At 35.4% G+C, this 21170-nt stretch overlaps 1 protein-coding gene across 7 annotated transcripts in view; it reads left to right on the forward strand.

The window, feature by feature from the left end:
- Positions 1 to 21170, forward strand: part of ATP9B (ATPase phospholipid transporting 9B (putative)) — a 170133-nt gene that overhangs the window by 112823 nt on the left and 36140 nt on the right. For all 7 annotated transcript variants that reach the window (XM_061449603.1, XM_061449605.1, XM_061449600.1 and 4 more), the window contains 2 exons: positions 7684 to 7844; positions 15490 to 15632. In XM_061449603.1, coding sequence (XP_061305587.1) covers positions 7684 to 7844; positions 15490 to 15632 — 304 coding nt within the window. The remainder of the gene's footprint in view (positions 1 to 7683; positions 7845 to 15489; positions 15633 to 21170) is intronic.

The following is a 21170-nucleotide window of genomic DNA, read 5'->3' on the forward strand; positions in this document are numbered from 1 at the left end:
GATTGTTTAGGGGTTTTAACTGGATTTTCTGTGAAAGAAAGCCTAGGTGTATGTATCCAGACCTGTGCAGAGACAGGTTGGATAATGGAATTGAGGTATGCATAGTGTAGGGAGAGGATGATCCCAGAAGTGCTCAATCAATGAAGGAGATGCTGCATACTGCCAATGGAGGCACTTTTAATTTCTCCTTCGGTTTTTATGTATTCACTTAATTTATTGGTGAATACATATTCAGAAAGTTGTCTCAGTCACTTTAATCACCTGTGTATTGTCTGTACCCTATTATTTCAATTACACTTCCAGGAAGAAAGGTTGCTGCTTTGATTTCCATGTATTTTTATGGCATAAGAACCAACTTAATGTAAGCTGCTGTTTCCCAATGAAGCTTTCTTTTTTTTTCTCCCAACTTTCTTGCAATTTTTTAAACAGCAAGGTATAATGAAATGTGTAATTTACATGGAAGGACATTTTCAAATGTATTTCTCAATTTAACCTCGAGTAAGATGGAAGGTAAAAAAAACCAACCAAACTTAAATGTCTTTAAGCTTACAGTTGATTTGAGGTAATACAAAGTGATAAAACTTAAAACAAGCTTAAACTGCATGGGTTCTTGGCTTCATTTGTTTAATTGAACTCTTAATGGAAAAATTGCCATGTGTGTTTTGATAACCTTAGCTCTGACCTCTCCTCCCCCAGCCCTCTTGTGAGATAAACTCATTAAAAAAATGTAATAATCTCTGCTAATAGCCTAATCTAGATAGTCTATGAGGAGCTGTGTTATGCCTTAATTTTAATGTGGAGTAAGCAAAGGTTGGTTTTCTTTATATACACGTTTTCAAGTGTTCACTTAATTTCAAAGATGTCTTTGAAAAAGGTACAAGGTTTGCATACCATGCATAAAATCTTCTTAAACATATAGTGTGACATATATATAAAACACGGATACAGTTCCCTACAGGGCCAAAAATGTGTGCAGCTTTCTGTATGAAAAGGTTCTTTAGACCAGTCAGTTACTTGGTCTGAAGTGCTGATAAATTAGAATTCCCAAAATTTGCACAAATGAAAGAGTAAAAATTTGCTATCAATTTCTTAGGTTGCTTTTATAATTATTATTTTTTCTTGGAGGAAGTGGTACCTATTTCTAAGCTATTTATTTTTTTAATATATGTATCACTTTTTAAATACTTATTTATATAATTGCAAATTCTAAATTTTAGAACCAGTTCTCCCCATGCTAGTTTTGCAGTTACTTTGGCAAAGGTAATTATTTTCATCTGTGAGAGAGTAAGACGTTTTTTCAATCTACTCAGAGTTGAAAAAATGCCATCTCCATTGAATAGTATTAATGATAGTGTGTAATGTGTAGAGCTGCTTATTCTGTATTCTGACCATTAAAAGAACTGACTGCATGACAGTATGCTAGAGAAGTCTCGAATAGAAGCTGGTGATGATCAAGGTTAAAAGAAAATATAACAAACATTTGTAAAAGTTAGAGGTGAAATATGAATCTGAAGATGATGTTTGAATGTGAAATTGAACATCTTTAAATCCTGATCTTTTTTTCCCTGTGGAATTCTATGTCTTACAAATTTTCATCAGATATGAGGAGGATTGTGAGTGCTTAGAAACTCTGAATGCCTTCTATGATTGTTTTAAATGGAAAAAAAAAAATCTTAAAACTTTCACTGTATGATTGCTTTTGGTTGTTGAAGTCTCCAGTATGATTAGTTGGCTCAGATTATTGAAGTAATTATTCTAAATTGATGGGTGGTCTCCATTGATAGCTTCTAATAGGAGGAAGGGTATGTTACTAATACAGCACAATCCGTGTTGTGGATGCCAGAATTTAAGAAGCCATTAACCTTTTCAGTTTTCTTAATATGCTCTGTACATGTTTTTATAATTCCTGTGCATGACAGATAGTGAAGTCAGAGAACATATGGCCTCACAGCGTCTCACTGCTGGCACCTTAAGGTACAAGTCTGTGACTGTATAAAGGTATATGAAGTGTAACTTTTTGCTAAGAAGGAAATACAGTATTTCAGTCCAAAATCTGAATTATTAAATTCCTTCGAATAATTTATTTGAACTTTTCAAACTAAACGGGGTAAAAGCTGTTGGCCAAGGAAGATCATACAGAAATACGGGTCCCCTTATAAAGGTACATACAGTGCTGAGCATGCTTCTGAATTACCAAGAGAGCCCTTACAAAAGCAGATAACACCAATCGTGAGCACCCTCTGCTGACCAAACTGTACATGACATTTCTTAAACTGCAGCTAAGTCTTTTTTTTAGCCTTCAGTCAAATTAGAGCAAAATACTGAAACAAGGTAGAGGCAAATATCAATGACTTCGCTCCATTGTTGTATTTCAAGACTGATTTTAAGAAAAGAGATCAGAATGAAGTCTCTTTGGAGACATTTGGATAGTTGAACAAACTTCAAAAGTGTTAATGAAAATCAGATTTATTGTCAACTCGCTACTAAGAATGGGTCAGCTTCAGTTTCTCTGATTTTAATCTTTTGAAACATAATGTTTTATCACCAATAGATAAATCATTGGTGTTAGGATAAATCAGGACACAATTGAAAAAGACACGCGTAAGAAGGATGTGATGTCTGTGGCCAGCATTTGTCAAAACGAGTGCCTTACTTCAAGCAACTGAGTCCACTATTTAAGTACAGTTGTTAGGTATAGCTCACTTAGAGTTTTTACTGTAGACTGAACTAGAGAGGGCTAAGCACCCCTAAAAACCTGGAGAGGAGTTTCAAGTTTCACATTTTGTATCCAAACTCAGATGAGGATGAGTCTGGAAAAGGCAGCAATATGAAATGGACAAACAGAGATACAGATTTGTATCTCTGCTTTCTTTTTCTCTTTGTTTTCTTTTAGCATTGGAGGTATTACTAGCTACAGAAAAGGTAGTTTTGTTCCTAAGGTGATTAGTTTATTTCAAACATAGATATTACGCAGTTATGAATAGCTTGTTAAACTAAAAACAGACAAGTCAGAAAAGTAATTTAAAAATGTAATAAACTTATTATGTTTTTAAAAGCACTTAAAGCTCTGTTTTTGAATATGCATCAAAACATTAAGAAAACCCCACGTTATCTGCTTGCAGCCTCCTCATCTTCTTTTGGATGATAACCATGTATTTCTTCTTGAGTTTTAAAATATTTCTGCTATTTAAAATGCCTATCTGTTGGATATGGACTGTTTTTTTCTCAAGATACAGATAAGTAATAGTAATTTGTTTCCTTGTGGATACAATTAATGGTAAATATCTAAAAGTGTTCCTTGGAATCAGTGTAGAATAGATGCAGTTGAGCTCCATAAACCTGCAGTATTAACATAATGCCAAATATTTCAGTTTAATCAAGGTCTTGTTGGGTCTTACTTAAGCCAGGTAGAATGCCCCCACATACCACCATGATTATTGCTTTAATTCTAAGATTAATAAATCTTGTAATATGTTTTTAGTGCTTCAGAAAATGTTTTCAAGGTTTGACATTGTTGTTCTTGCAGCTAAACAAGTGATTGAGCTGTTTGAAAATTGATCTAAGAAAAAGCAGGAATAAGTGGCTTTTTTTTTTTTTTCCACTAAATGGTTACTTTATATCTTTCAGTGGTTTATTTGTTTTTCCTACTTTTGAATCTACTGCTTAAAAGAATGAGTAAGATATTGAATAAAAGTGTAACATACAATATAAAAGATTTGGTGAGTTTTGTGCTAATCAAGACAGGCTTTTGGAGAAACATGTTTGTCAAACCATTAATTGAGAACAGTGAATTAAGGGAAGATGCTTCCTAAACTTGAATTCACATGCTTTACTTGTTTTGATTCATAATTATCTGGTTATCTGGATTGCTGAGCAGTCAAGAATTTGAATAATAAAAAATAACCTTAGATAGGAGACTTAACAAGAAAAAACATTTACAGATTCCGAAGTTGCTGTACATGTTTTTAGTGTCAAAGATTAAGGTAGATGGATATTGATGTGTCTATTGAGTCTTTAAACAGGGATTAATATTCCCAGGGACTATGGGAAAGGTTTAACAGATTATTGGAGAAAGCCATAGGGGTTCTGATATATGCAGCTAACTGTACATAGTAATTTAGATAATAAATTTTAAAATTTAATAGATGATGAAATGCCATGAATCATCTTTTTTAGGCAAGGTATGTTTTTCTCATCCCAAAGAAGAAAATAAATTACTTGAATTTTAGTAATTTTAAATACTTACCTTACTCTTTGCAGAGCTGTTATATCTAAGTTTCGACTAGGATTAAGGAAAACGTGAATACTTGTCTAGTATTCAAGGTTTAATAAAGTTCAAAGCATGTATTTAGAATAGGGAAGAAAAATTTTGTGTATGGTGCAAATTAAAGTCAAAGCCTATCTCAAGCACCCATACCCTGAAATTTCATTCTAGCCAGTATGGTGTTTGTCAGTGCAGAACCCGAGTGATTACTGAAATATAATTACCTTTGGGGAAGAATCTGGTTGCAGGGGGAAGTCTCTCCTAAGATAGTGCCTTAATACTTCAACAGTATTAGAGTAGGGCACTTTAAAAAGTCTATGTGGGAGCAATTATTTCTAATGCACTTTAAACTGTAATTGAATAAAAATGACTGCATTAGACCTTTTGAGAAATCTTTACTGTTGTGTAACATCGAATTATCAAAATTTTTCATTTCAGTATTCTAGCGTATTTTTTTCCGCATTTTCCAAGCAATTGGAAATTATAATGTTTGAAGAATTGTTCTAGTGCTGCTATAATAGCTTCAGAGGATAACCTTTTCCAGAAGTTAAGCATCTAGGGCAGCAATAGCTGCTGTACTTTTTCTACTTCAATTGTCAGAAAGGGTTTTTTTGTTGCTTTCAACTTCTGCTAATTAAATCAAGATTTTTTTTTTTTTATAAGATAATGATTTATACCTTGTGGTTCAAAATGTGAAGTTTAGACCTTTAATCATTCCCTCATTCAAAATAATGTATTCTTAAAACTTTCAGTTTTTTTTTGTGCAAGTAGGCAATTGATGGTATAAAATATTATTTTATTGAGAACCATTAGCTATTTAAAACTTCCTGCATAAATTAAAGAGGAGCTAAATGGTTTTGCAGTTGTTGTCATTAGTAGCATTTTAGATTACACAGGCAATTATTGTGTTCATTACCATAGAGCAGCCCCTTTGCAAAACTGTTGTGGTTGTCTTAGACATATGATCAAATTTTCCCTTGGAGATTAAAATTTCCAGTGGTGTGTTTAATTTTGTTAACACAGTTGTTTCAAATAGAACAAATATTATGACAAGTAGAAGAAAATTTGCTTTTCTAATATTAGAAATAGCAGTAAACGTGGAAAATTACTCCACTTGTTAATTCATCTATTTCTTGTATTGTCATAGTTTCTCTGGTTATGATTATTTTCAAAAGGAAAGAAATCGCTTTCTTAAGATGGTATATTTTACAAATATCTTGATAAAATCAATATAATTAATATTACCCACTTTTTCAGTGTTCATATAAATTTTAGAGAATGTTAGTGAATTTCTTCATGAAATGTATATGGAGGATTAAACTGTTTTGTTAGTTGGAGTGCAGATATTTAAGTGGAAAGGTACAGAATTAAACCAAGTATATTTCAGTACATTATAGTAACTAATTTTTGAGAAATTGAGAATGCATTTCTAGTAAAGCTTTCTTTGTGTGCCTTCTTAAGATTTTGCAATTGCCTTCACTTGCCATAGTAAATGAAAATATTACAATTGACTATGGCTAATAGTATGACCTACATTAAAAAGGATGACGTTATTAGTAACAAACCAAATGTTCTTGAGCAAAAGATTTATTGTGTGAAAAGTTTTCAACATCAGCTTCCTTTATTCTCTTAATATAACTCTGAACACATTTTTGTTGGATTCCAAACTTAAATTCACATCTGTCTTCATCAATTAGATAGGTATTAATGCTTTGAATTAGCTACGTATCGGTGTGCAGTGGACTAAATTTAATGTTTCTGTCCAAAAAGTGGCATTCTTTCCAAAGAAGCTCTTTATTCATTTCTGTTCTGGGGTGGGGCTTTTTACGGGAGGGGGGAACGGGGACACGACACACACACCAAAGAGGGAGCAGAGGGGAGAGGTAGGCTTTCACTACCATGATGCAGGGAAAAAAAGTGTGAGGTAGTGGTTATGCATATTGCAAGACAGTGATTCTTTATTTTATTACAAAAAAAGACCAACTCTAGAAGGCCAGATTAAATCATTCCTTTCACTTTTTAATGGGATTTGGATGAATAGAGTAAAATATGCACTTTGCATTCATTGATAGCATCTTTAGGTTGAGGTAATTGAGTCTTTTTTCCCTGACTGAATGAATAATGACTTCATCTGATCCTCAGCGAGGCCTGAAACTTAGGCTGCCTTTGTCAAAGCAAAAAGATCTGGGCTTTGAAACATGCTCTACTTCCCTGGCTTCATTTTTCTTCATTTTAATCCAAAAACCTATTTTTCTCAATAATTCAAGCATAAACTATGTAGTAGTTGAAGCAGCGGAAATTGCAAGATATTTGTCCTCGTTGTGCTGCTTTTTAAATGCAGCTGATAAATCAGCCGCTGTGGTCTTCAGCTGCCTGGTTCTCTAGGGAAGGGACAGCCCATGTATAAGCAAGATTGCTGGAATTTTTAAGAACTATATTTAAAGTGGTTCTTTTGCAGACTCTTTGTTATCTAAGGAAGTGTTATGTTTTACTGGTCTTACTGACAAGACTTGGAGATAAAAGGGGCATCTGTGATGGGGTCTAGGAAACCCTCACATAATTTTCCCACATATTTTACTGACTACAAGAGCATCTCAAAAAGTGGAGTATAAATACTTAGCTTAGAGCATACATTATTGAAATGGTGAGAGTCTTAGTTACATAGCTCAAAAATATTTTTTTCATGAGAAACAGTGGATGAAAGATAGCCTCTCTTAATGTTTTTACTAAAATATTTCTAAATCAAATACCTTTTTGCTTGTGAAAAGTTGAAGCCATTTTTACTCTTTTGTTTTGAAAATGGACATTCCACTTGATTATTGTTGTTTAGTATTATATGGAATAACTGAAAGCTTCATGCAATTATAAATTATTTCTATGAAATAAGTTCAGTTTTACAGGCTGGTATTGGAGAATAGGATGAGTTACATGAATGAGAAGGTAGCTCTGCTGCATTTGTCCATTGATTCTTGGATCTAACAGGTTTTTGATCTTCTAGCAGTAAATAAGCAGTAGCTACCCTAGAGATATAATATACAGTGCCAGGATTTTTGCTGCAGACGTGACAGAAGGTTGTTCCTCCTTATTTTTAACTCTCTGTCTTTTCTCCTTGCCCTCTTGTGTTACTATCCTGTATCAGGGGATGAAGGACATATGTATTGGGTGTAAAGGCATTCAAAGGGCTATCTGAGACAGTCCACAGTGGTTCTGGGAATTGTTACTGTCCTGTAACCAGGAAACATCTGTTCCATGCAAGCATAGGAACAATAATTCAGTTATCAAAATGCAGTTAATTGCTACAAGTACATGGATTTTTAATAGGAATGAAAAAGCCAATAATAGCTAATTGTTTGCCCTGCAGAGGTGTCAGTTTAAGAAAAACTCATTACCAATAACTTGATTTGTACTTCTTACTCTAGGTTGGACTGCTGGATTTGGAGTTAAATCAACTGACCAAAGCCCTGTTTTTGGCTTTAGTTGCACTATCAGTTGTTATGGTAACCTTACAAGGATTTGTAGGCCCATGGTATCGCAACCTTTTCCGGTTCCTCCTGCTGTTTTCCTATATCATCCCGATCAGGTATGTATAAGAATGAAAGAAGAACACAGATGTCTAATTTCACTGAATGTGGCTTTCTTGAAATTTATACTTGCTTCTCATTGCAAAGGAAATTGATCTTATCAGGAAGCTGAAGGAGAAGGTGCCAACAAATCTGCTGATTCTTGAAGGATCACTGTACAGAATACAATACTGTTGTGTTTTTTTTTTTTTGTATAATGTTCATCTTGCTGGAGTAATCAGGATATCTAATCCTTTACTAGCATAAATGTATTAATAAGGATACAATCTTGGTATATTTGAGAACATGGGTTTAGGGAACATGTATTTGAATGAACTGTGATATTTTGGAATTTTATTTTTAATGCCTTGAATACTGAAAATGTTCCATTTCTCTGGTTAAAATACAGATTTTTTACTACAACAATGATTAATTTAAACGGAATGACTGAATAATGTAAGTGCACTTTTACAATGAGAGGACTTTTAAGATGTGTAACCAAATAGAGACTTGCCCTGAATTAATTAATTCATTAAGCATGAGTACTGTATATTCAAATTGCATATAAACTGGAACAGGAAATAATATCCATGTCTGTAATCAAGTCTTCTGTAGACACAGAAATGAGAACACTGACCCTAAAATGATTTTTTTTCCTTGAATGGGTATTGCCTATGCAAAATGGAAATATCCTCTCCTCTTAAAATACCCAGTATTTAAAGTGATAATTAATTTTAGATGCTCTCTGGAACTCTTCAGTTTGAGATAAGTTGTTCACTAAGAACAGTGGCTAGCCACAGAGTTAGCAGCAGCTAAACTGTCAGTAGATTTAAGATCTGTCCCCTCACGTTTGCGCACAATATTGAAATCCGTGTAGTATTAAGGGAAAAAAAAAAAATGATTTGATTAAGAATTCTAATCTTCTTACATGACTTATGTGCTACTGTGGACACATTTATTTAAGTACATGTCTGTGTGAAGGAAACTCTGTCTTGTCATATTTGACCAGTATGGTACTCAGGAAGTATCTGTCTTAAGATTTTAGAACTTAAAGGACTTGTATTTTTATGCTGCTTTTGTGTAGCAAGAGCAACTTACTCTGGTAGTTGAGGGAGAGGGCTCCAGCAAATATGCTGGGAAGTATAGAGGACTTGTACAAACTGGTCACTTTAGGACAGTTGCCACTTCCTTTACCTGGCCCTTTTTTATTTACACATTTGTGTTTCAGTTTTGTGATATCTTTCTAAATAGTCAGTGTCATAACTCTCTTACTGCTTGTGTGATGTTGCTGTTTAGGTCATATCATCGTTCCCCCCCATACACACACAGTTACTGAGTACTAAGCAACTTACCCATGTGAGGAGGCAAAATTGCTGTATTCACGCGATAGTCAAGTCTGCATATTGCTGAAAGATGCACATAATCATCAAAGACATATAGGGGAAGGGAAAAAGTGAACTAACTGTGTAAAAGATCACTTGTTGGTCACCGTTCTGCCGTAATAAAGAGTTTAAGCCAAAACTTAAATCTGGCTTTTAACTGTCACAGTATCTTTGTTACTGGATGCAAGAGGATTAAGAGCGTATAGGTGGTGTAAGTAAATTTGACTCTGTTTTGGAAGTTCAGCGTATACCACTGAGAAACATGCTGGTTCATTAGCTTGTTTTCAAATTAAGAGTTCTTTAGTGGACTTGTGGAATAGTTCTTTTCCAAAAATAATTTCTAGGATACATCTAATCCCATTTTTCAGCTGCTTGTGGGAGATAGCATACAAAGCGAAAATACTAGAGGATGTGGTTGGCTTAGTTCTGAGATGGACTATGTAGTTACTCTGTGAAGATCAGACAGGAATCTGTCAGAGAATGCTTTTCTCTCTAAAGCTTTATCTATTTCTATACCGCCTTTTCTTCAGTTCTGCTCATTTGTATACAGGGTTGCTTCCCACACTGTCAGCAAAATGAACAACTCCAGTCATGCCAGAGTTGTTCAAAATATAGCTACACTTCTTTTTTCTGGATGCTGAGCATGGAAATTACTTCTTCTTTAGGCTGTATTTAGGGTGTGAACTCTTGGAGATGAAAATTATGAGGCTAATGACACAGAAGCACCAAGTGTTGTGTCTTTTCATGATTTTAAAATAGCTGTATTGGAGAAATAATGAACTTTTTACTGGTAAAGGAAATGAACATGGGAGAATCCAATTCACAGGATTGACTGGTATAGGCAATGAATATCTGAACTTGTGCACACACGAAATGTGATGATTGAGAGTTCTAGAGAATTCAGGAAGTTTCTGAACATGGAGGGGTTTTGCAGTTGTGTTTGGCATTTGGTTTGCAGGGCAAAGGAAATTCCTGGTATGCAATGAAAATAATTTTCCATGGCCAGGCATATTTGGTGAAGATCACTGGGAGGAGGTAACTAACTGTTAGCAGAGTTTAACTGATTTCTGTACAGTCTTTCCTATAATTAATAGAAAGAGGAACATTTTTGCTGTGGCAAGCAGCTCGTTCGCTGTGATTCAGCTGCATCCTAAATACTCCTCTCAATCAATGTTCCTTCACTGTCTGAAGTTAGAACCATTATGCATAAAATGTTTTGAACGGGCCCACACTCCCAGAAAGGTTTGACCCTTAGAATTATATTCTGTAACTGACGTTTGGTTTTCCCCTATGGAGGAAGCATGGCCCAGGGAGCCTCCGTAGGCAGTCTGCCTTCCTACAGAGTTAATCTGTTTGCATTTTTTAAAATTGATTGGGAAAGGAGGATTGAAAGCGAGTCCTTGACAGACTGTCCAAAACTACATCAATCTCCCCATGATTATGATTGCCCTTCTCCCTGAATTCCTTGGTATTCCTAGGCGTTTTTCTAGTTGGCTCTTAGGTACTGAGCCATTCTGCCGAAATAAGCTGTCCCAAAGATCTGGAAGGAACTGTCTTGCGCTTTAGCATGAGTTTTGGGGCATTACCTGGCTCCTGGCTGCTTTTTTCTGGATTTTTAAGAGGAGCATTTAAGAAAAATGCTTCAAGTTCTGTCAATCTGTTTTCAGTGGGCAGCGAAGAAAACACTGCAAGAAAGTCTTGTATCTGAAATACATTAATATCCAATCAAATCTGGGATTATACAAATAGGAATTTGTGTGTATTCCCAGGATCCAAGGAATTTGCACCTATGCGAGCTTGTAATGTCTTGCAGCAGCAAGCAGCTATGCTGCTTTAAATTATATCATAATTTGTGCTGTGTTGGAGCTCTAATTTGTGTAATATATGGATGTGTTACATATACAGTATCAGTATATGTAGTCTCACATACACAGAATATATATTAGATATATGATGCAAATCTTTCAATGCAGAAGAGCTAAAAAGTTGCTCAAAGTAGTTTAAGCAATCCTTACAAATGGGCCTTACGCTTCTATATCATACCATGAAACATAATGAAACCTATGTAGAGACTGAAAAATATTATATGAAGCTTTTTGATTTTTTTTCTTGGCCAATAATTTTAAAACTGTTCAATATTGTTTTCTAGTTAATGTGTAAAGTGCGTAATGGCTGTTTATGGCTGTTTCAAGCAGGCAGGGATTTAAGAAGGTTAGGAGCATAACCACAGGGGATTGAATACGGTTTTGGGTACTAACATGACCCAGGTATCTCCACTATTTCACTCAGAAAGAAGTACTGAAAATATAAAGACTACATCTCAATTACTTCATTTGTTTTGAAAATTGGGTACTTCTCTGGACACTCATGCTGCATTTGAAGTTTTGGCAGGGCTTTGTGTTTTGCTACAGGCTTTCTGCTTATCTGGAGAACTGGTTAGGAAGTTCAAATAAAACTCATACTATTTTGATTCAAATTCATTCTTGAATTTTATTTATAGTATCATTTTGTTCACAGAATCATCTATGCTAATTTCATTAGGTCTTCATTGCTTTTCACTGAGTCGTGAAAGGCAGAATGTTTCTGAAGTTTCTAAACGTATGTGTCAGCCTTTCTCAGTGAAGGCCTTCGGTTATTGGCAACTTTGTCCATTTTGACTAAAAATCAGAAATGTTTACATGGAGGCCCAATTGCTGTTAGGGAGAAGATAAGTTTAGAAGTCCTGTAAATATTAATTTCTTTAACCTAAAACACTACCAGCGTTTTTGAGGGAATAAAAGCAAAAATTCTGTTCTTGTAGTAAAAAGCACTGTGGATTCTGAAATGTGTAATTGATTTTTTTTTTTTACCCCAAAGCTAGATTGCAGAACAAATTCACCCTGGTTCTTAGTGGAATAAATCCCCAAGTTGGATAACAGTTGCCTAAGGTTTGTCTCCTCTAGAACTAGTATTCAGGTTGAGAGACAAGAAACTTCACATTATGATGTTCATTAAATATGCCTGTTCTCTGCAACAGCTTTCAAATACCATTATTAACAGACTGTGTCTGAAGACTGCTGTTAACTGGTTTGGTAAAAAAAAAAACAGTTACTGGTGCAACAATATGCTAATGCTACATATGATGCAGTTCTGTGCATTTTCATTAATTACTGATGAGCTTGGAGCCTTAAACTGAATGAGAAGGATTTAAAAACTGGTAAATTTAAAATGGGTTTGGTTGCATAATGAGGTTTCTTGAAGTCCACAAAGGGCTTAAGAGAAATCATAGCTAATACTGTCAGGCACTGAAAATAAGCATAATATCTCCTTGGTTTATCATATAAGAATTCTTGGACTTTTCAGTCAAGTATTCCTGTCCATTCCTGTGAAGTTCTGTTAGCAAGATTTGAAAGCAAATGGGCCTCCATCATTTTTAGTGTTAAAGCAGTTTCCATCATGCGCTACAATGACTTCAAAGGCAAAAATTTCCTTGAAGACAGCAAGCACCAAGTGGAGGACATCAGAGCAGGATACAGTGTACAAACTTCAGAATTAATACTGAGAATGGATATGTAGACCTCATTTTTTATTTCATTTCTGTTTATTTCTTTAGTTATGTAAACAGTTCAAGCATGCACCCAGTATCTGTGTGTGCCAGAAACCTTTCTTGGAATGTTCTGGTCATTGGGAAGATGTTATTTCTCTGGAAGGCCAATGGTGCCAGTTTCCTATTAGGTCCTCAGCATAAAGGAGATACCCTCTGTTCCTCTTAGCAGTGCATACTGAAAAGCTAGGGTAGTTCCTATAATGTCTTCATGCTTTGGAATACAAATTTGTCCTTACTGCTCAGCAACAGAAGCTGTCTTACCTGTAAACTGTATTTAGGTGAGATTATAATTAAATGAATATAGTGTTTAGATCATTGGAACCAGATAATATCCATGCTTATAAAAGACGGAAGTGAAGACGTGTACTTCAGCTTTGAGAGGTTTTTTTCTCATTTAACCTTACTGAAGTACAGTTTTTCATATCTGGATGACTTTGTATAGTCTCCATTGGAAGAGAGGCCACATGGATTTCTCTCTTTGTAGAGAGGCTCCTGTACCTGAGATGGCAGCTCTTAAATAGAACTTTCATCATAGAATTCCTGTCTCTGTAGCCAAGCAGAAAAAAAATACAGCCCGAATGCCTCTTTGAAGTGGGGTGATGGGCAGCTTTCCTCCTTCACTTATTCCTGTCTAGAGCATTATGTCTAGCTGTTCTTAAATAAAGTGTGCTTGTGGTTTTCTTCTCGAGCTAGACAGCATCCTTTGTACTTGAATAGCTAAAAAGCAAGTTTTAATCCCTAAGAGGAGTAAATCATTTGCTGTTCCTTCTGTTGACTGATACATATCTCAGTGTGAGGTTATTATACTGGTTCTTTTAGTCTAACTCTGCAAGTTAGCAGACATATGTAGTATAAATACTGGTTGCTCAGCACTGGTTCTGGATTGAGTGAGAGTGTAAAACTGCAGTTAACCAGTGCAAGGCAAGTCACTTCCAGTATTTTTCTCCTTGTTAATACTGTAGTATTTTCAGTAAAAAGAATCTGGTAGAGTCCTCTTTCTGCTGTCTGTCCTAATGTGTTTTTATACATATATATTTGCATGACCGAAGACAGCTGAAGTTAGGTATGATATTGCAGAGCTAATTGGTACGTATCACCAAGTAGAAGGATAGTTTCCTGATGCTGACAATTTTATTGAGAAAATGAGAGCTAGTTAATGAAATATCATCTTGTCTCCTCAAGAATTTTGTATCAAAAAGGCTTGTTTCTTTCTGTGCTGCAACATGTGCTGTCATCTGCACAAATTCAGGAGAGAGTCTGGAGTAAACTGATTTTTTTTTAAGTGTGTGCTGAAAGTTCAGATGTTCTCAGAATTCTAGTTAGGTGCATCTATGGGATACTGCAGTTTATGACTCCCTGCTTCATCCACTGTTACCTCAGGTTATTTGCTGTCAATCTGTCCCTGTGCCTGCAAGAGGACAAGTGAAAATCGTTTGTAGCTGCTGTTTCGTTTAGGCTGTAAAGCACCACTTCAGGACTGTTAAGAAGGTCTGAAGTGCATTAGCAGTGTTTTGACCTTGATACACACCTTTGAACAGTTTTAAGGGTTCTGCTACTGTAAACCTCTTACTAAGTATGGGACTCTCAGTCATGTGCCCTCAGCAAATAGCTACAAATAGTTCATGTAGCCACTATCCTAGTTGTTCTTGCAGTGTTTCTATTAGAGCAGTCAAGGGAAGTGAACGTGTGTCTGTTCATTAGTTCCTCTGATACGGTAGCAGGAATGCAGTGAATAGCTAAAGGAAAGTAGCATTTTAAAGTTTTGGAACAAGGTGACGTAGAGTTTTGAGTTGAAGAATTTAATTTTGGGGAAGAACAATGTGATCAAAGTTATCTCTGACCAGTATGAGCAAAAACTTTTTTATTATAACATAGGGATACAGGGTGCAAAGGCAGTTAATTCTTGTATGACATGGACATGGAAATAAATATGCAGACACCAAGTGAACTGAAGTCAAAATACTTTTGATTTTGCACCTTTATGTATAATAGTCTTAGTAAATAAGTCATATAAATAAGACTTGCTGCAAATCAGTTTCTAGTATAGAGCTACCCAAAGGTTCGTTATTGCTTCTGACAGTAGGAACTCCAGGCCACACGCTATCAAGAGGGTCCATTTTGCTGCTTGAGCAACTGTTCTCTGCACCTGAGGGCCTTTGTAACTGCACTTTGGGAAGGACAGCAACAATGTTGATTGGTTGTGATGTGAAAGAGAAGTTGTCAAATATAGTTGTACTTCCCTAAAGAAAAAGCAATTTTTAAAAAGCAGTGACTTGAAGACATACAAAAATATTTGTACTTTAACATAATAAAGAAACCTCAACACCTGTGATTTTTTTTTAACAAATAAAAGGAGTGACTTTAACAGCAATCAACTCTTGTCAATAAAGTGTATCTAATGCTCTCATAAGTGTAGTAATTATGTGAAGAATCTCCACAAAGTGTTGGAATATCTCATGCAGAAGGCATGATACTGCATTTGTTTGTATTGCAGTAGTTCTGAAAGTCTTGGATGGGGACTGACTTTCTAATGTGATAAGTACCTTCAAACACATAACAAAAGGATTGTTCCAAAATTTTTGTTGCATTTTTTTTTTTTTCAGGTGTCCTAAAAAGAGCTTCTAGTTATATTTTTTATGGTGATAATTTCACTTTGCCTGATACTCATACTGATTATGGTATAAATTTCCTTTGCAGTTTACGTGTGAACTTGGACATGGGTAAGGCAGCCTATGGGTGGATGATTATGAAAGATGACAATATTCCTGGAACAGTTGTTCGAACTAGCACCATACCAGAAGAGCTGGGACGATTAGTTTATTTACTAACGGATAAAACAGGTATATCAGGTTACCATTCTGAAATACGATGACTTTTATAAAATTTCTAAACTTTATTCTGTATTTGAGTATGTTAATGTAAGGGTAGATTTAGACTACTGATTTTTATTTTTCAGTAAAATTTTAAGTGAGTGCTTGAGGACTTTATACCATTATCAATAGGCTTAGGTAGGCAAGCACGCACATGTGAAAGTCAGTATTTAGTAATAATCTGATTTATTCTGGTCAGAACACTCCTGTTATAATAACAGGACACTGGATAGCGTTAATAAGAGAACCATATATCTTATTCTGAGAAGATTCTAGATTAACACTCAGTATGCTATTTTATTCTGTGCTTCATTTCTACCTCAGTGTTGTATGAAAGTAACAGTTAAGAATGGCCTTCAAGAGAGGAAATAATTTCCAAAACAAATGATAAGAGCAGCCTTCAAAATTGTATCTGTTATCCCCATGAAGTTAGTTATTCTTTATGTTACAAAGACCAGTTCAGGAGCTGCTGTATGATTTCATCTTCATAACTACCCTGTTTACTATACCTGACTGTTACACTGGAAAACCCAACCAATACCAGGATCAGAAGGTAAGTGTGTGAAGAAGAGCTTTGCCCTGTGCTGCTGTCTGCCATTATGGCTGAAGCTTGTTGCAGTCGTACCATGCTCTTAGTTCTAGATGCATTTAAGGAATCTTGAAGTTTATTTTGGAAAATATCATAATAAATAACAAATTAAATACTGCAGAAAATAAAGTATTTCTTCTCCTTTGTTGGTTCTTTCTGAGATTGAATAAATCAGTTCTGGTAGACATAGCTTTTTTTTAAGAAGCTGAACGTTTGAACTGAGAAAGTGTTTTTCAAATAGCTGAAGAACTTTTTTAGTGTTTTTAAGTAAAATATAGTTCAAAATCGTGAGAAAGTATTTTTTGGGGGGGAGGTTAGCCTCTCTTACACTGCTCAGGAAGCTTAATACACAGTTTATATTTCTTTCTGCTTGAAATAGTTTGACATTCCCTCCCATGGTGAACACTTTCATTATTGCATATTTTGAAATAAAACATAAATATATTGTCACATTTGCAGAACACACTTCTTTTTTTCTATCGCTACATGTTTTATCCTATACACTTCTGAATATGTTTTATTTTGTCAAAGATAAAAGACAACTGCAACCTTCTTTCTTAGGATGTTAGAAAAGTGTATTGCTAATTATAGTGTGGCAGTTCTTCAAAGCAAGTGAACAATTCTTTTAACAAGTTTTATTTCAGATAGCTAATGATTTCTATGCTGTTTGAAGCTGCTTACTGATTTTAATTGCACCCTTCATCATGATAATTTATGTAACTTTAAGAGGGCTGTCGCATTGGAAGCTTGAAATATGTAATTTACAGCATATGTTTGGAAAAGGGGAAGCATGTTCAAAAATAATGAATTTTCAAAACAATGCGGTAGAGTTCATTCACCCAGAGTACTACTTTGTAGTCAAAACCAATAGATACTTCTTAAACCTTTATGATAGAGAACCTGGTTACCATACAAAACTGGAAAAGTGGCTTGAGTATTGCAGTATTCTGCTTAACAGACTGCACTGAAAATTTTAAGAGACTTGCTAAATAAAATGCTAACAGAGTTCATTCACAGAACTCTACAATACAAGAGTTACATTCTCACTCTGATGTTCAGCTTATATTTGGAGGCGCAAGGATTAGTGCACTGTCTTCTTTTCCTCAAGATGTATGTATCTACCACCCTGTTTGAGAAATAGAAGATTGTTTGAAAAAGAAGAAAAGAAAGAAATGCTGCTGCAGTTCTACTTCTAGAAAGGCAACCAGTACCCTTAACCTAGTACAACAGTAATTAAAACCAAAGTTTTTCTCCTTATGAAACATTTTTGTCAGCACAGAATTTAGTGATACTGTATTTTCAAAGAAAAAACACCATGCTACATCTATAAAGCTTTGAAAGGATGCATTTTATTGACTTGCATATACATAGAGAAACTGTTTTGCTTCTAATCATTGTTTTCGTTTGTTTGTTTTTCAACCCACATCATGCCACTTGCAATCACAGTAGTTCTGTTTAATTTTAAGAAGAAACACTTGTATTCTGTCCTTTCAGAGTGCATACTTAAAAGGGACTAAATAGACATATGTTGAAAGGCTTTTACCAGAAAATGTGTTTATGTATAGTTTGGGTGATTGCTAGTGTTCAACCTCAAAGGCTTTTCAGAGCACTGCAGTCTGCTGAGTTCTGCAGAAAGGTCTGAATCTGTAAGTTAATGATGTAAAAATGAAAATAAAAGGAGTATTCTAGGGCAATAGTTCCAAAATGTCTTGGACTAACTAACAGTCAGCGGTCTCACCCAATGTACTTTTATCCAAGTGTTAGCTGAAACCTGATTTAAGTGAAAATAAGCCTGGAGTCCAGCAGACATCACCAGCTCCAGGGCACTGACCATGGCTTTGCAGACCACACTTTTCGTGTGATGGGAAACACTGTTCAATTGTGTTAGTCTTAAATGACCTGCAAATTTTAAACTGTGTTTAATTTTGAATAGTTGTGTACCCAATGTACTTTTTACTCGAGTATTATCAGTAGCTGCTCTACAGTTTCCTCTCCTGAATACATTTATCTTATTCTACATTTTATTACAAATGTGAAACACACTCTTGGGTGATGAACAAAATCTGTACAGTTCATCCATGGTTACCCTTGTATGATTATACACTGTTCATGAGAGCTAGCTTCAGTACTTTTTCACTTGAATTTTCAGTTCATAGTCACATAAACCACTTGATTCTGTTCTCCCCACTTAAGGCTTTGCTCTCGGAGTGGTAAGAAGAGAGCCGGTTTCATAGTGATCAGTCCAACTGGGTGCCATTAAAAAGCAGGTCTAGAAGGCTGGTCTAGTTAAATTTAAGCAGATGAAGTTTTCCTCAATATTGAAAATTAAAGGGAATTCGGAGAACTGTCTGCAAAAATCTTACATTGTGGTCCAAGCTTCACTGGAAATGATTGAGAATTAGTTGTTGAGTCTAAGGAGCATTGCATTACTAACATAATTGCAAGGTAGTCCTTTGTATGATTGTAAATTGGGTTTGTGCTTCATCAATAAGCTTTTTGACAAGAAGCGTCCATCACGGTGGCTCTCTCATTTGCCACAGTATAATAGAAAATGAAGTATCCCAATAATTGCATTATAGTTTCCTTATTGTGGGACAAGAAAGCAATGTGGTATAATTAGGTTTGATTGGAGTGCATGTTTCCGGTAAGATCTGAAATTAATGATGTTGCTATAGTGACACATCTGCGGCCACCAGTGCGTGAAACATAAAGTAATTCATTCGACAAGAGAAGACATCTGTTAACTGCAAGGATGCAGAGCATATTGACACTGACCAGAAATACTAGACGTTATGTGATAAATGAACAAATGATGCTGAAACAGGAGGACAGATAATTTGTACTTAATCTGCTGGGAGAACTTTAATCTTCTCACTGGTTGCATTTGACAATGCCATTGTTTAAAGAACAATGCTGCAGAGAACTCATAAATTTTAAAACTTAACTCAGGGTGCAGCCTATTAAAGCAATACATTAATTCCTTTGTTAAGGAGTTCTTATCTTCATGTAGAACAAAGCCATTACTAAAAACACCCACTAAAACAACAGGTTTTTTAGGACTCACATTTTAATTATAGCATCCATTACCCAAAATGCCACGTTGTTTGGACTTGAATCACATGTAAGTTTGACAGCAAGGCGTCATCCGTTATGGCGGCGGGGAGGACTGTTTCAAGGGGGAGCAGTTTCCAGCATTTTCCAAGGGCAGCTGAGCATGAGATCTCATCCTTTCTAGGGTACTAAAAGATTCTAATTATGAAAGAAAAATTATAGTATTTGGCAATATTTTTTGCACATTTTTGTTGTTTAGGTTGCGGGATGTCAGACCTGCTGCTGTTCATGACAGCTACCAGAGTATTCAGCTAAAACAAATGCATACACTCTTCCAAAGCATAGTTACTTACTAATTCATGCACTTGTATTTGAGTTCTGTAATTAACATTTTAGCGGGTGTTTGGACCAAATGAGATACTTAACAGATCTAATAGTTGAACAGATGCACAGAGCAATGGGATTCTTTATTTTTCTAGGAAAGCCTTGTGTTAAAGGTTGGCATACACGGCCTTTTTCATTAGGTGTGCCTAATGTAATGTACTATTACAATAGTGAATTCCAGTAATTGTTCTGAAAACTAATATTTTAAGGTATGCTTTAATTGAGTCTTTATATGTTCAATATAAGTTACCACAGAGAGTAATTAAAAAAAATGCTGATGGAATAACATCTCCTCCCTTCACTTTGATGGATATATATTTTTGTTCTCACATTTACACTTTCTCTACCTCTCTGATTTTTAGTACCACTGAGGTTGCAGGGTGAGCAGAGCCCGCTAGCAGTGGAAGAATTTGATGGAGAGTTCCTGCAGGAAGCTTCAAGATATGCACTTAAACTAGATCTGTCAATTCTTACTTTGTGGTTTCTGTTGAGCTCCTGTCAACTGAAAATATGTGGTGTATCCGATGAGTATAAATGTTACTCTTAGATATTGCTGTCATTATTTTAGGCAGGAGGTGCAGAGGAAATAGCTACTGCTATTCATAACTGTGTTAACTGTTACCTCTTCTGTTACCTTCTGCCCAGAAAAGAGTAAACATGTATCAGCTCTCTTCATCTTTGTCCTATTTCTCACCGAGTTGTAGTAGGATTGGTTTGGCTTGAGGTTTTGTGATGGTTATGTTTATGGCCTGTTTGTAACTGGAGCAACTGAGTGAGCAGACATATTCTCTATGTGTGTACACCATCAGTTTTTTTCTTTTTACATCCTATACGAGGTTATATCTTTTCCTCATATTCGTAGCAAGGATTTTCATCTCCATATTTTTGTTAAGAGTGTAATTATTAAGATCTTCCTTAAAGTTTCCATAGAAATTTTCACATTTACACTGACTTTTTTGTCTGTTTAAGCAAATAGCTCAAAGTAGTCATATTTTGTGAAAACTTATTCGGCCTCTCAGTCTGTCATTAAGTTACTACTTTTGCTGCTGTACATATTTTCTTGCTTTTATGTTTTGGCCTTTTTAGATTGTTGGTATTGGCACAAATTACCATCTAGTAGTATAGGATCAGAAAGATCTGCATCTGCTTCTCAAAAACAAAATAACAAAATAAAACAACCTCTACTGCTCTGTTGTGAATCACATCTGTTGCCACCCAGGGAATGATGCCTTCAGGACTTTCTCCTTAGAGATTAATTTCCTCTTTGCCTGCTTTACTCTGTGTTTAATGATACAACTGGCGGGGGGGGGGGGGGGGGGAGGGAGGGGAAAAAAAGCTCTTGGCTTCATTAAAGAGCATACTAAGTTTTTCTTCAGGAATTGTGTGCTAACTTTTTGTCAGGTTATTTCCCCTTGAGTAGTACCTGCGTTCCGAAGCAAAGTTCAACAATGTATAATAGCAGTAGATCATATATTGACTAGCAT

The sequence above is a fragment of the Pezoporus flaviventris genome, unplaced genomic scaffold (genome assembly GCF_033815535.1).
Source record: "Pezoporus flaviventris isolate CSIRO_AGI_PZ_B2104156 unplaced genomic scaffold, CSIRO_AGI_Pfla_v1 ptg000007l, whole genome shotgun sequence".
NCBI lineage: Eukaryota > Metazoa > Chordata > Aves > Psittaciformes > Psittacidae > Pezoporus > Pezoporus flaviventris.